The sequence below is a fragment of the Corythoichthys intestinalis genome, chromosome 12, assembly GCF_030265065.1.
Source record: "Corythoichthys intestinalis isolate RoL2023-P3 chromosome 12, ASM3026506v1, whole genome shotgun sequence".
Classification (NCBI taxonomy): Eukaryota; Metazoa; Chordata; class Actinopteri; order Syngnathiformes; family Syngnathidae; genus Corythoichthys; species Corythoichthys intestinalis.
Genome location: NC_080406.1, coordinates 6,341,021 through 6,355,283, shown reverse-complemented (window position 1 = coordinate 6,355,283; position 14,263 = coordinate 6,341,021). Strand labels below are relative to the sequence as shown.

Sequence of the window (14,263 nt, the reverse complement as noted above, 5' to 3'; positions counted from 1 at the left end):
GCAAACCTGTTTGTTAATGGGGACGTAATTATGACGGTCTTATGACGCCGCTTTCAAATAAAGTGTTACCTACTAACCCAAATAAATGAACCGCACTGGACTATAAGCAGCAGGATTCAAAATGAAGGAAAAAAGTAGAGGCTTATAGTCCGAAAATTACGGTAATTGCTGTTGCTGCTCGTTTTGTGAAATATCAACAGAGCTGTCCTGCTCATCACTTTTCTGCTCGGGTTCAAATTGAAAGGGCAGAGCCGACGACATGTTTATGTAGCTAACGAGTGACACTGAGAGACGCTGCCTGGTGACGTCACCGGCCAGAGTGCATTGCGTCGTTAACAACAATGGCGACCTACTAGTTAAATGGAGCTTTTTATTGCAAAGGCCCATAGAGTAACATTTTTTGAATGGCGTTTCTTCGGCGCGCCGCACAGCCCGAACCGTTTGACCGAGTGGCACCGTTCAAATATCGAAACCGACTGGAATTTTCGCGCTACGCAGAGACTTTTTTGAACACCCCGAAAACTTTTCTGTTCGCCAGTAAATGCCGATTTTTCAAAAAAATAAAAAAAATTCAAAACGCCACGTTTTAAAAATTTTGACCAAAACACATAATTTGGACATCAAAAATTCCAGGGTGGTGAGGGGCATAAAAGAATTTGGTAAAAACGTACGGTTTCCCCAAAATTTGCAAAAAACTGTCCCATTCATTTCAAATGGGATGCCATTGGCGGCCATGTTTGTCCAAATTTCCCATTCATTTCTAATGCCATTTACTTTGCAATGATGCCCATGTACATAAATGCTAATTTGAAACCATGCATGTCAACGACATTGACGATCATTTAAGTCGATTCATTCATCATTCATGCCAATGTACTTCGATTCCATTGACGCTTATGTAAGTCGATGCCACTGACGGCCATTTATGTCCAAATTTCCCATTCATTTCCAATGGCATTGACATTGCATTGACACCCACATACCCCATGTATGTTGATTCTATCGATGCCATTGTACTTGGATTCCATTGACGCTTATGTACGTTGATGCCATTGACGGCCAGGTACGTCCAAATTTCTCATTCATTTCCAATGGCATTGACACCCATGTACACAGTGTATGTTGATTGTATAGATGTCATTGCACGTGGATTCCATTGACGCTTATGTAAGTCGATGCCACTGACGGCCATGTACGTCCAAATCCCCTCCCCCCGAAACAGTGTCTCCAAATCAACAGATATTGACTTGATGTCAACAGGACGTGTCCCCCAAATGTCCCCAAACCAACAGGAAGCGACCTGATAACACCAGGACATGTCCCAGAAATGTCCCCAAAACAACAGGAAGTAACCTGATATCAACAGAAGGCGTCCCCGAAATGTCCCCACATCAATAGGAAGTGACCTGATATTGTCCCTGAAATGTCCCCAAATCACCCTGGGCGGGGCCAAGATCTCTATCTACAACAGCAAAGGTTTCTCCAGAAATTGCAGTTTCTAGTTAAACAAATATTTCAGTTTAAAAAACAAATTAAAACATTTGGAGGGGTTTGAATATCAAATTATTACAACTCGTACTAATATTTCTCTTTTAAGAACAACAAGTCTTTCTGTCCATGGTTGCCTTTGATGCTTTTTAAGGCCTGGATTTTGATCAAATCCATTTAATGACTTTTAATGCTTTTTAATGACCCCGCATAAACCGAGATACTATCTGGAGACAGTATAAACGCTTTGTCAAAAAGCTAGCTAAAAGCACGTGCGCAGAAAGAAAAACCTTCTCCCATTTTTTTTTTCACTGCGCCTGTCCTTTCCTGCAAAGGGCGAGGCACGAGGCAGGCGATCTAGTTGCCTGTGAGCGATTGAGGTTACGCTCCTTTCCGCAGGGCGCCTCCCGGCCGACGGATCAGTCCTGTCGGCGAGGGCCTGAACTGCCGATGTGTCCGCGTAACCTTGAGTTCACCCTTTAGCCGCGTGACGCATCTGCACGCCGGTCCCTGTATGTATGCGTTTTCTCTAGCTAGCAGGGGAGTTTTGTATAGGCTCCCTACAAGGCCCGAACCCCCCTTTCATCTCCTCGCCACCCCGCCGCTCTTCTTCGGAGATCTGATTTCCCTGCTCCAGGCGAGCAGAGAGAACAAGACGGCGCGTACGTGCGTCTGCGCTTCGCCGTGTGCGCGTGTGTATGTGTGTGCGCGCACGCCAGGGCCAGGCAGACCTTCCCCATCTCCGCTCGGCGCTTTGAAAAACGAGGAAGGAAATCTCAGAGCAGCAGTTATTATTCATCCCTCAAAGAGAACGCCGCGGCGGCAGAGGGGGAGCGGAGGGAGGGAGGGAGGAAGAAAGGAAGAGAGAGCCTAACAGGAGGGAAGGTGGAGGAAGAGTGTCGGCGGCGGGGGGGGTGGCGGTCGGGATACATTAACGCTTATCGCGCTGTATTTTGCATCCCGGGATGTGCTCTTTCTCTCTTTCCGCCCGCAGTTCCCTCGTTCCAAACCTCGCTGCTTTCCGCCTCTCAGAATAACTCGCGCGGCTTGGCACGCCTTTCATATTTTACACCTTAGAACGCGAGTCATTGGAACGAGAAAAGCGTCTCAGATGTTCCGACTTATCGTTGTTTCTCTACTTGACGTTCGTTTAACGGTTTGGGAGCAAACGATGACAAAGGTGTTTTAAACCCGTCGGACTTACGAACATGCAAATACATATAAAAACAAGGCCTGCAAGCAGGACTGAACGGGCGCAACTAGGACGGCACGCAGCTCAGGGTGGTGGCAGATCGTTCCCATCTCATCATCTGATAAGAAACTAACGTGTACAACAACAAGTCTTTTTGTGTGGAATTTCTTTTGTGTCGTGGGCATGGCTGAAAGAGATGTTTCTGTATATCCTGAGATGAGAAGTACATTCACACACCTAGGTGAAAAAAACCCTATTGATGAGGGTCCTAAACGAATGGTCTACTGGGCTTTGCAGCCACGCCCTTATTCAAAACCAAAATGAATCTTCTAATTTGGCCAATTTGAAAAAGTGTGCCAAATTTCGTGGTTCTATAAGTTGCCTAAGTACGTGAAGAAATCTAGTTCCTTTTAATGGCGAACAAAGAGTCGTCATGGCAACAGACAGAAAAATGTGGTCATGGGCCTTAAAATGTAGTATTACAAAAGTCTTGTAACTACGATGACCAACCTGAAAAGGATGTGTATAAGTAAAATGAGTGACTTTCTGTTGCTACTAATTGGGTTCATGAAAATGACCCCTACATGACCCTTCAGGGTACGACTCTTACCAAGCACGGGAAGTTATGCGCAGATATGTTGTATGTCTGCAAAGTTATGACTGTTCAAAATTTGAAAAAATGGCGATGGTCATTTTCACTTCCCTGTTTGGACCCCTCTGCTTCAATGAAACCTCAATATTTTTCATTAGGCACCTGAACACACGTCTTAAGGCTCCCCTGATGCAGGCTTGAGGTCAATTGATTTTTTCCCCTTGGAGGAGGAGCCTGTCTCGTTTAAAAAAAAAAGAAAAAATGTGTTTATTGTTCCCAGCAGGGGGTGCCGGGCCTAATGGGTAATATTTCAATTCAGTCATGTTCAGGCTGGGATACCTCTGATTCATGCTAGATGTTTAAAAGACTGAAGCTTGGATCAGGGAGTTATTAGTCATTTACTTGGCGTGTTGCCAAAAAATGGCTGACTTTGGCATCCCGCCCAGGTCAGTGAATGAAAACTCACCATTTTGATAACTTAAGATCTTATATGTCTCATGAAGAGTCTCACTAATTTTGAGAAGGATCCAACTAACCCTGTAAATCGACATAAATTTCACATCCAAGCTTACAGTGCCACGAAATTTGGCAAACTTAGAAGATTCATTTTGGATTTTGAAAGGGGCGTGGTTGGGCTCAGTAGCGCCTCCTTTTTTTGTAGGACCCTCTTTAATAGGTTTTTTTTCACCGAGGTGTGTGAATGCCAAAAAAAGAGTTTCAAGCATTGTAGGTTCTCATGAGATGATGAGAGGGGGACGATCCGCCACCATCCTGACCTGAGTGCCGTTATTTATTTATTATTCAATACATTCTCCGCATTTTTTCAGCGTGCCGCACAGCCCGAACCGTTTGACCGACCGGCATCGTTCAAATATCGAAATGACCGGACATAATAAATTCCGGCATGGTAAGTGGCATAAAACCCGGCATTTAAAACAATGGCATTTACATTGCATTGATGCCCATGTACACAGATGCCAATGAGGGCTATGTACGTCCTTGCCATTGATGGCCATGTATGTCGATTCTATTGATGCTAATGTACTTGGATTCCATTGACGTATATGTAAGTCAATGCCATTGACAGCCATGTACGTCCAAATTTCCCATTCATTTCCAATGGCATGTACATTGCATTGACGCCCATGTACACAGAGTCCAATAAGGACTATGCACGTCCATGTATGTCGATTTTGTTGACGCCAATGTACTTGGATTCCATTGACGCATGAGTAAGTCAAAGCCATTGACAGCCATGTACGTCCAAATTTCCCAGTCATTACACTGGCATGTACATTGCATTGACGCCCATGTACACAGATGCCAATGAGGACTACGCACGTCCATGTATGTCGATTTTGTTGATGCCAATTTACCTGGATTCCACTGACGCATGTGGTAAGTCAATGCCATTGACAGCCATGTACGTCCAAATTTCCCCTTCATTTTCAATTGCGTTTACATTGTACTGACTGATATTACCAGGACATGTTCCAGAAATGTCCCCAAATGAACAGAAAGTGACTTACAAACCAGGTCCTGGAAAGAATCAAATTCGTATGTAGAGATACCACTGTATATTTTCATTGCTGACACTGCGTTTCGGGGTCATCAACATGTTTGCCCCCCCCCCCCCCCCCCCCAACAAAAGTCAAACTCCGCCTTTGTACCACATACACAAATAGTCAGCAAGTCGGCCAAGGTGCGAATGCCGGCTTTTGTTATTTTTGTACCTTTCGACAAAGGGAACCAAATAAAAAAAAAAAAGTGTACTCTGTCAAACTAAACCAAAGTGTGAAGCTCGGCGGAAAAGGAGGCTTTTGTGAGCGGCGGTGAAATAACACGCTCGTCCGGGAGGAGCGCTCACTCGTCAAACGGCGACGTGCCACCGGAATCGGCGGCGAGGTTTCCGAGGAGAGGGCTTATTTATGCAAACAGGCGTACAGGCGCGCACAGTAGGAATCTAGACAAGCCTTGTAAACAAACACACACCCACACTAAAAAGCACACAGGGGAGGCGATGTGAGAAGCAGACTGTGAAAACTCGAGTCGGCGTGCCCGGGCAACACACACACACAAGCACGGTGAGTGAGAGAGAAAGAGAGGAAAAGTAGGAGCGCTTTCCCATTTCAATTCGCAACAGCTGGTGTCGAATTAACACATTTACCAGTGTGCATTTGGAACAGATTAAAATTGCTTGTGTGGCGTGTGACTGTCTGCGCATTTTACGTGTGTGTGTGTGCGCGGCAGCAGATGAGGGCCAAAACAAGAGTGCGTTTGTGTGTGGGAGCGCCTGCGTATTAACGGGACGGATCAGGCCGGGAGAAATGGCAGAGAGAGAGAGAGAGAGAGAGGGAGCGCTCTTGCCGACAGCTTTAGCTGCTGCCCTGGGCCGTCTCTCTAAGCCCTGTTTAGGAGGCTTTGGAGCTCAGATAGAAATAATCCCCCACTCAGACACACACACACGGGATAGAAAAAGCCGTGCGCGTCGGGGAGTGCGCGCGCGCGCACGCACGCACTCGCGGCAACCCAGACAAACAAGTGCGCACACATGGCAACAAGCGGCGACAGCGCATTTGCCTTGACACGAAACCAAGCGGCCGCCTACGCACGCCAGCGGGGAGGAACAAAAATCATCCGCGCACGCACGCTGTCTCCGGTGCCTCCGCTTCCATCGGCACGGCACCGTGACAAACACTTTACACACTCCAGCCCCTCAGCTGAAGGCAGGGAAGGGATGTGAGCCAGGGGGAGGCGAGTAAATAGGAGGGGGAGAGAGCAGGGAGGGAGGGGAGAGGAGGCTAACAAATTAATAGGAGCTGGGGATATATACAGCCGGCGCAGCCGAGGCGGAAGACGACGACGAGAGAGCAATTCATTCCCGTTTTATCCCCCCGTGCGCTCTCGGGAGAAAGGCAGAGAGCGGCGCCTGTTTGCTCAAGACAGGCGGAGAGAGAACGACAGGGAGGGGCCGCTCGCCGGCTTTGTGTGATGGAGGAGAGGAGAGGAAAAGAGGAGACGGAAAATCGCAAATTAGGGGAAGGAGCGCCCACAAAAGAAAGCAGGGAGAGCGAGCGGAAGGGAAAGTGACATTTCGCCGTCTTTGACAGTTTCAGACGTGAAATCACCTTTGAAGGCCGGCGTTGAGTGATCGTGCTTCACTGTCATTGACGGTGATAGACGTCCATATAGCGTCAAGGGAAGAAGCCAATGACTTCATATTAAAAAAAAAAAAAAATTAAAAATAAAAGTTTGATCTTATTACCATGGGCGGAGTTTAAACTTTTGTGGCAGGAGGTGCAAAAATGTTGATGACCCCGAAACGCAGTGTAAGCAATAAAATTAACTTATGAAAAATATGCTCAGATAGTAGCTTAGCCCATGCTCGTACATACTGGCATTCCAGATGTGTGTGCGTGTGTGAGCCCTATCCTTTTTGACTGACTATTCCAGCCAGAATCTGTCCTCAGGTGGTTTTGGCTAAGCAAAGCAAATGGCCGTCTTTATAGTTGCTGGTCTCGTGATGTGAAAAATAATTTTGACCCGTTATAAATTTTTTTTTGTCCATTTAATTCATTTTTGTTGTGTGTTTTATTGCTTTACAATTTTTATAGACAACATTTTACTGGCAAAATCTTAATTTTAAATTCATACATAGGAAAGTCAATTACATATAGTGATATTTTCTGCCACCAGGGGGGCAATGACCCACGTGTGCATTAAAAAAAAAAAAAGATATTTAAAAGCCCGGTCTTCTTTTAACCCAATTCTGATCAATTGCTGCCGTCACTCCCAATCAAAACAGATGGGACGTCTATCACCGTCACTGGCAGCCAATGACTTAATATTTAAAAACCAAATATATTTTGAAAACCCGAGCTTTTTTACCCAATTCCGATCGATTACTGTCATCACTCCCATTTAAAAACAGATTGGACGTCTATCACCGTCAATGGCGGCCAATTACTTAATATTTATAAACAAAAATGTATTTTAAAAACCCGAGCTTTTATACCCAATTCCGATCGATCGCTGCCAACCCTCCCAGTCAAAATGGATTGGACATTTATCGCTGTCAATGGCAGCCAATGACTTAATATTAAAAAATAAATAAAGTAAAGGCTCGATATTTTTTACCCAATTCTGATCGATCACTAACAAAATGGATTGGACGTCCATTATCATCAATGGCAGCGAATGACTTGATATTTACACACAAAAAAATTAATAGTTTAAAAGCCCGATCTTTTTTTTTACCGGATTCTGATCGATTGCTGCCATCACTCCCAGTTAAAACAGATTGGATGTCTATCGCCGTCGATGGCAGCCAATGACCTAATATTTAAAAACAAACATACAAAATCCCCTGCTATTTTACCCGATTCCGATCAATTGCTGCCAAACCTCCCAGTCAAAATAGATTGGACTTTGATCACCGCTCATGGCAGCCAATGACTTACCATTAAAAAATAAATACAATAAAGGCCCGATATTTTTTAACCTATTCCGATCGATCACTGCCACCCTCCCATTTAAAATGGATTAGACGTCTATCACCGTTAATGGCAGCCAATGAGTTAATACTTGAAAATATTAATAAAGGCATACGTTTTAAAAACACGTTTTTTTTTGTTTGTTTTTTTTAAAAAAAAATCAGATTCCAGATAATGAAAAAGACGTGATCAGGCCCCGTTTCCGATCATGTGATCAGTGACACTGATGTTTCACTGCCATTGACGGCAATAGACGCCGATCAATCGACTTAAAGCCAGCCCCCCAGTTAAATTAGATTGGACGTCCATCGATATCAATGGCAGCCAATGACTTAATACTTGAAAATAACAAAAAAGCCATTTTAAAACTCCGACCTGATTCCGATCGATTGCTGCTAACCCTCCCGCGTCAAATTGGATTGGGCGTCTATCGCCGTCAATGGCAGCAAACGAATTCATTCTTGAAAATAACATTAAATATATTTTTTTTACCAGATTTCGATCGATCACTGGCAGCCCTCGCTCTCAGCTCTCCCAGTCAAAATGGATTGGACACCTATCGCCGTCAATGGCGGCCAATCAATTCATACTTTTTAAAACTCGATTATTTCACCCATTTCCGATCCTCTGAAAACGGCATGATCGGGCCCCACATGTCAATGGCACATGATTGAGTGATCACGTTTCGCTGCCACTGACGGTGATAGACGTTAGTGCTCCAACGACTAATCGATTAAGTCGTGTAATTAGATTAGAAAAGAGTCTAATAAAATTTTGCTGCTTCGAGTATTCGTTTAATTAAAGTCGTAATGGTTTGTTTTGAAAGTGTTTGCATTTAGTTTTACTGATTTGGGTGGATACACGACCCTCTAACGGCAACAGTGAATATGACATAACATATTTCACATGGCTGAACCCAGCTGCTCCCTGTTGAGACCAACATAAGCTAAGTTTTTGTTTGAGCTAATGTTTTTTTTTGTAATGCATTCGTAATTTAGTTTATAGGTATATTTAGCCGTATTTTGTGGGAATATGTGTTTGAACCATTTGTTGAGAGCACTGGTTAAAAAAAAAAAAGTTAGCATTTTATAGCATTAAAGCTAGCAGGCTTTTGCTATGTAAGTTGGCCAATTGTTCATTTGCTGTACTTAAATCCTCATTTATCCATTTTTTAATACCGTTTGAGGCTCAGCTCAGGTATTTTAAATTCTTTATGTTCCTTATACAATTACTCGATTATTCGGAATAACTACTTCATCAATTAATTGACTACTAAAATCATCGGTAGCTGCAGCCCTAGTCGTCTGCCAACAAAAGTGATTAGCACTTGAGCTAAGCTAACGTGCTAATGTACTGTATACCACATTAGTTTTTAATTCATTCACTACCATGTACGACTGCCCTCTAGCGGCAACAGTGAATATGGCATAACTCATTTCACATGGTTTTAATAGGGAGCAGCTGGATTCAGTCGCTCCATGTTAAGACCAACATAAGCTTTCGTTTGAGCGAATTTTTTTTAATGCATTCGTAATTTCATTTATAGGTATATTTAACCGTATTTTGTGGGAACATGTGTTTGAATCATTTGTTAAGAGCGCTGTATGAAAAAAAAAACATTAGTATTTTATAGTACCGTATTGGCCCGAATATAAGGCAGTGTTTTTTGCATTTAAATAAGACTGAAAAAGAGGGGGTCGTCTTATATTCGCGGTCTAGATATTATCCCCATTCACGACACTAGATGGCGCCAGATATCATTGAAACGATGTTCTGTCATTACAGATTTCAGCTACTCTCAAGTTTAACCAGTTTGCATTATTTTATTGCAATGTTTTTCCTTATTCAGATTTGTTTCAAGACTACAGTTTAGACTGTAGACTTCACTTTGATGGTTAATGCAGTTATTGCAATTTTGTTGTTTTATCACAATAGATTGGTTTATTTACATTTCAAAAACCAGAAGCCATTCATTTACGAATGTGATTGCACTTTAGTTTACATATTTAAATGTTCAGATATCAAGATTTGAATGAGGCAAAAAACCATGCTTTTTCTCTCAAATATATTGTTATAATTAAAGATGTCCCGATCGATCGGCATCCGATCACGTTATTTTCAAAGTATCGGAATCGGCAAAAAAATATCGGACATGCCTTTTTTTAATATACAGTGGGAAAACCCATTGGCAGTGTATCAAATACTTGTTCTCCCCACTGTATATATATATTTTTTTATTAAATCGTCTTCTAATTGTGTTTAACGTTACAGACAAAATGTCTTACATTCATCCAGAGTCTTTAGGTTTGGCTTAAAGTAGGGCTATCAAATTTATCGCGTAAACGGAGGTAATTAATTTTTAAAAAAATTAATCATGTTAAAATATTTAATGCAATTAACGCATGCGCTGCACGACCCACTCACGCATTGTCGCGTTCAATCTATAATGGTGCCGTTTTACCTATATATAGAGCTAACAGGCAGCGTAAAATGAGTAGAGAGAATTTTGACAGTCTTTGGAGACTCTTTTTAATTGGCTAAAGCCTTAAAATCTCTCTCTCAGCTATTAGAACTATCGTGGGAAGCAATGTGGGGAAGAATGATAGTGGTTGATCTTTTCCTTAACACCCTATGTTACTTCCCAATGCAGAGAAGATATACCAATTGGTTCCACTACGCACAGTCATGGTTGCACTTCCCATCATGCATTTGGGCAGAACAGTTAAATGGCTACAGTATCATTTACTGAAAGCTCAGCAAATACACTAGATGGCAATATTTAGTCACAATATACAAAGTCACATTTATCCGTTAAGAATTATAAGTCTTTATATCCGTGGATCCCTCTCACAGGAAGAATGTTAATAATGTAAATGCCATCTTGAGGATTTATTGTCATAATAAACAAATACAGTACTTATGTACTGTATGTTGAATGTATATATTCGTCCGAGTTTTATTCATTTTTTTCTTAATGCATTGCCAAAATGTATATGATCGGGAAAAATTATCGGGAATGATTGGAATTGAATCGGGAGCAAAAAAACAATAACAATCGGATCGGGAAATATCGGGATCGGCAGATACTCAAACTAAAACGATCGGGATCGGATCGGGAGCAAAAAAACATGATTGGAACAACCCTAGTTATAATCATTTGTTTCGGATGTACTGTAATTATTTTCTGTATAAAAATCAATTTGGTGTTCAACAAGTCTCTTTTCAAACTTGAGTCTTGAAAATGAGGGGGTCGTCTTATAATCAGGGCCGTCTTATATTCGGGCCAATACGGTATTTAAGTTTGCCAATTGTATTTTTGTTGTACTTAGATCCTCTTTTTTTTTTACACTGTTGGAGGCTCAGTTTAGGTTACTCGATTATTCGAACTAACTAGTTCATGGATTAATCGACTACTAAAATAATCGATAGCTGCAGCCCGAATAGACGTCGATCGCTGCCGGCCCTCATGTCAAATTTGATAGGACGTCTATCGCCATCAATGGTAGCCAATGAGTTAACGCTTGAAAATAACAATAAATCAATGAATAGTTCAATCACGTCCCCTCCCAGTCAAAATGGATCGTACGTCTATCGACGTCAAAGAGTTAAGGAATGGGCGGGATTATCTCCGTTGTTCGACAGCGGGAGGGAAGAAAAAAAAATGGATGGAGGGGTTAAGCAGGGGGAGGGGCAGGACGCGGGGGCGAGCGATGCGGAGGAAAGCATTTGAGAGACGTTGACCCTGTAATTGACCTGCGTCTCTGCCGACATCGCCGTGGCGACAAGCACAGCCGCCGCAGCTAATCACTTAGTAACCCTGACCTGTCAATCACGCCGGCGGCTCCACGTGAAAGAGGCCGGCGGGGGGGGGGGGGGGGTAATGGAGAGGCTTTGCCGGCGAAAGACGTCAAGGGGGTGGGCCGAGAAGTAATAACAGGGCCGAGGTTATCATTTACTGGACCACCCGCCCCCTCGCCTGACAAAGCCCCGGCTTTGAGAAAGCCAATAAAATGGCACACATTCGGACGCACACACAAATACGCGCGCACGTAATCTTGCTCGGCTGCTACGCGGAGAGCGGCGCTTCTAAGAGCTGGCTGATAAGTGAGAGCGAGAGAGGAGGCGGAGAAAAGATACGAGTGACGCCAGTATGCAAATACAACAAGGCTGCCGGGCGAAGGTCTGCGCGCGACAGCGCTCGCTTACCTGTTGATGAGTGGGAAGATTGACACCAGCAGGTAAACAGACGGATACCACTTCAGCGGCTTGATTTCCTCAGCCAGGGAAACCTTCAGGACAGAGGGAAAAAAATCACTTTTAGGCATAGGCGGATATCGAGGGGGAGCAGTTACAGTGGGGCAAATAAGTATTTAGTCAACCACTGATTGTGTAAGTTCTCCCACTTGAAAATATTAGAGAGGCCTGTAATTGTCAACATCAGTAAACCTCAACCATGAAAGACAGAATGTGGAAAAAAAAAAACAGAAAATCAAAATCATGGTGGAAAATACAGTGTCCTCCATAATTATTGGCATCCCTGAAAAAGATGTGTTTTTTAGCTTCTAATATATTTTTTAAATTCAAATAATATGGGAACTTAATGGAAAAAAAGAGAAAAATCCAAGGCATGGGGTTGGTGGTGCGTCCCCTGCGGCCATCCCTGAAGGCCGGTTGATGGGTGCGCGGGTGGCCCGGGGGACCGCCCTGGGTCCCGGAGGGGGGGAACGACGGCTCCTTTGCTGGGTTGCGGGAGGAGGGATGGGCTGCGCTTGGCCCCCCGGCCCCCCGCCCGCCCTCCCTCCCCGGGCTGGCTGGGTGGGGGCCGTGGCCCTGGGTTGGCGCCCGCACGGCTTCTCCGCCTGTCTGCGTGGCTGTCGAGCGCCCGGTGGGGCTTGCGTGCTGCTGGATGTGGTAGGGCATGCTCGGGATGGGCGTCCTGGTGCCGGGATTGGCGATGCGGCGGTGTAGGGTTGGTCGTCAACGGGCTTACACTCATAAGAGATTCACACGATTACTGGCTTCTAGATCACAGAACTGATTTGTGTACACTCTACCCCTTTCAATCACTTGGCTTATAGGCTTATAGACACCCCCACCCCCATCCCCCTCTTTCACTGGCCAATAGGCCCCCACATGGTGTAAACCGGAAATACATCTCGCTGACGATAGCACCAGCATATTTGTAACTAGTCTAGTTGTTCAATGTATTTCTTGTTTTGTTTGTGTATGTGTTTCTTTTCTTTCTTCTTTTGTATTTCTTTTCTTCTGTCCCCCCATAATCCCTTCCTGTTCGCTGTTTTGTCATAATAAAAAGGTATTTTGAATGATCACAATGGGAGTATGTCAGACTCTCAATGTGAAACATTAAAACTGTTCAGACTATCCGGGCACATGGACTTCCATTCTCTGTGTCTAACAGCTGAACAGGACAGGTTTAAAAAAAAAAAAAAAAAAAAAAAATTAAAATGTCCTGGTATTTCAAAGCATTCATGATGCCATGCACCCTAACAAGGTTCCCACGGCCTTTGGAAGCGAAACAGCCCCATAGCATCACTGACCCACCCCCATACTTCACAGTGGGTATGAGGTGCTTTTCAGCATGCGCATCTTTCGTGGCACGCCAGACCCACTTAGATGTTTCTTGAAGCTTCTTGAACCAATGAAGCTTTGCAGCCAATTGGTTCAAAGCTTCATGGTGGTTCATTTGGTCTTATAACAGTCTTATGATGCTGCTGTCAAAGTGTTACCGGCTAATATCTTTTGGTGTAAATATCCCATAATACAGTGAGGACAGCTTCGGCTTATAGTCCAGTGCGGCTTATCTGTGAACAAATGTCATTTTGGTGTCAAATTTGGTGGGTGGTGGCTTTTATCGTCAGGTGCGCCTTATAATCTGAAAATTGCGGTATATTATATATAGCTGACACTGCGTTTCGGGGCCTATGTTTCGCGAGAGAGTCAGACAAGAGTCTCCTCCTCAGTCATAAGGCGACAGTCCAGCCAGACCCAAAACTACCACCAGAGGGCAGTGTATACTCCATCATTAAAAACATACAATACTTTTTGACTTTTTCGATAACTATTTTGGAGCACTTAAAGCGTTAGTGGGGCTTGGGGAGTACGAGGGACCGAGCCCTTAGGTAAGAGCTGTTCGGTCCCTGTACGACCGGTGTCAGAGTTTGGTCCGCGTTGCAGGCAATAAGATGAATTCGTTCCCGGTGAAGGTTAGAATCCGCCTTGGTTGCCCTTTGTCACCGATTCTGTATGATTTTTATGGACAGAATTTCTAGTCGCAGCCGAAGCATTGAGGGGGTCCGGTTTGGTGGCCTTAGCATTGCATTTCTGCTTTTTGCAGATGATGTGGTGCTGTTAGCTTCATCAAGCAGTGACTTCAAATTCTCACTGGAATGGTTCGCAGCAGAGTGTGAAGCGGTTGGGATGAAGATCAGCACTTCCAAATCAGAGACCATGGTCTTCAGTCGGAAAATAGTAAATGGT

The 14,263-nt window shown here is 44.0% G+C and overlaps 1 protein-coding gene across 2 annotated transcripts in view; it reads right to left on the bottom strand.

The window, feature by feature from the left end:
- Positions 1 to 14,263, bottom strand: part of si:dkey-100n23.5 — a 244,013-nt gene that overhangs the window by 75,366 nt on the left and 154,384 nt on the right. For both annotated transcript variants that reach the window (XM_057853479.1, XM_057853481.1), the window contains one exon: positions 11,972 to 12,054. In XM_057853479.1, coding sequence (XP_057709462.1) covers positions 11,972 to 12,054 — 83 coding nt within the window. The remainder of the gene's footprint in view (positions 1 to 11,971; positions 12,055 to 14,263) is intronic.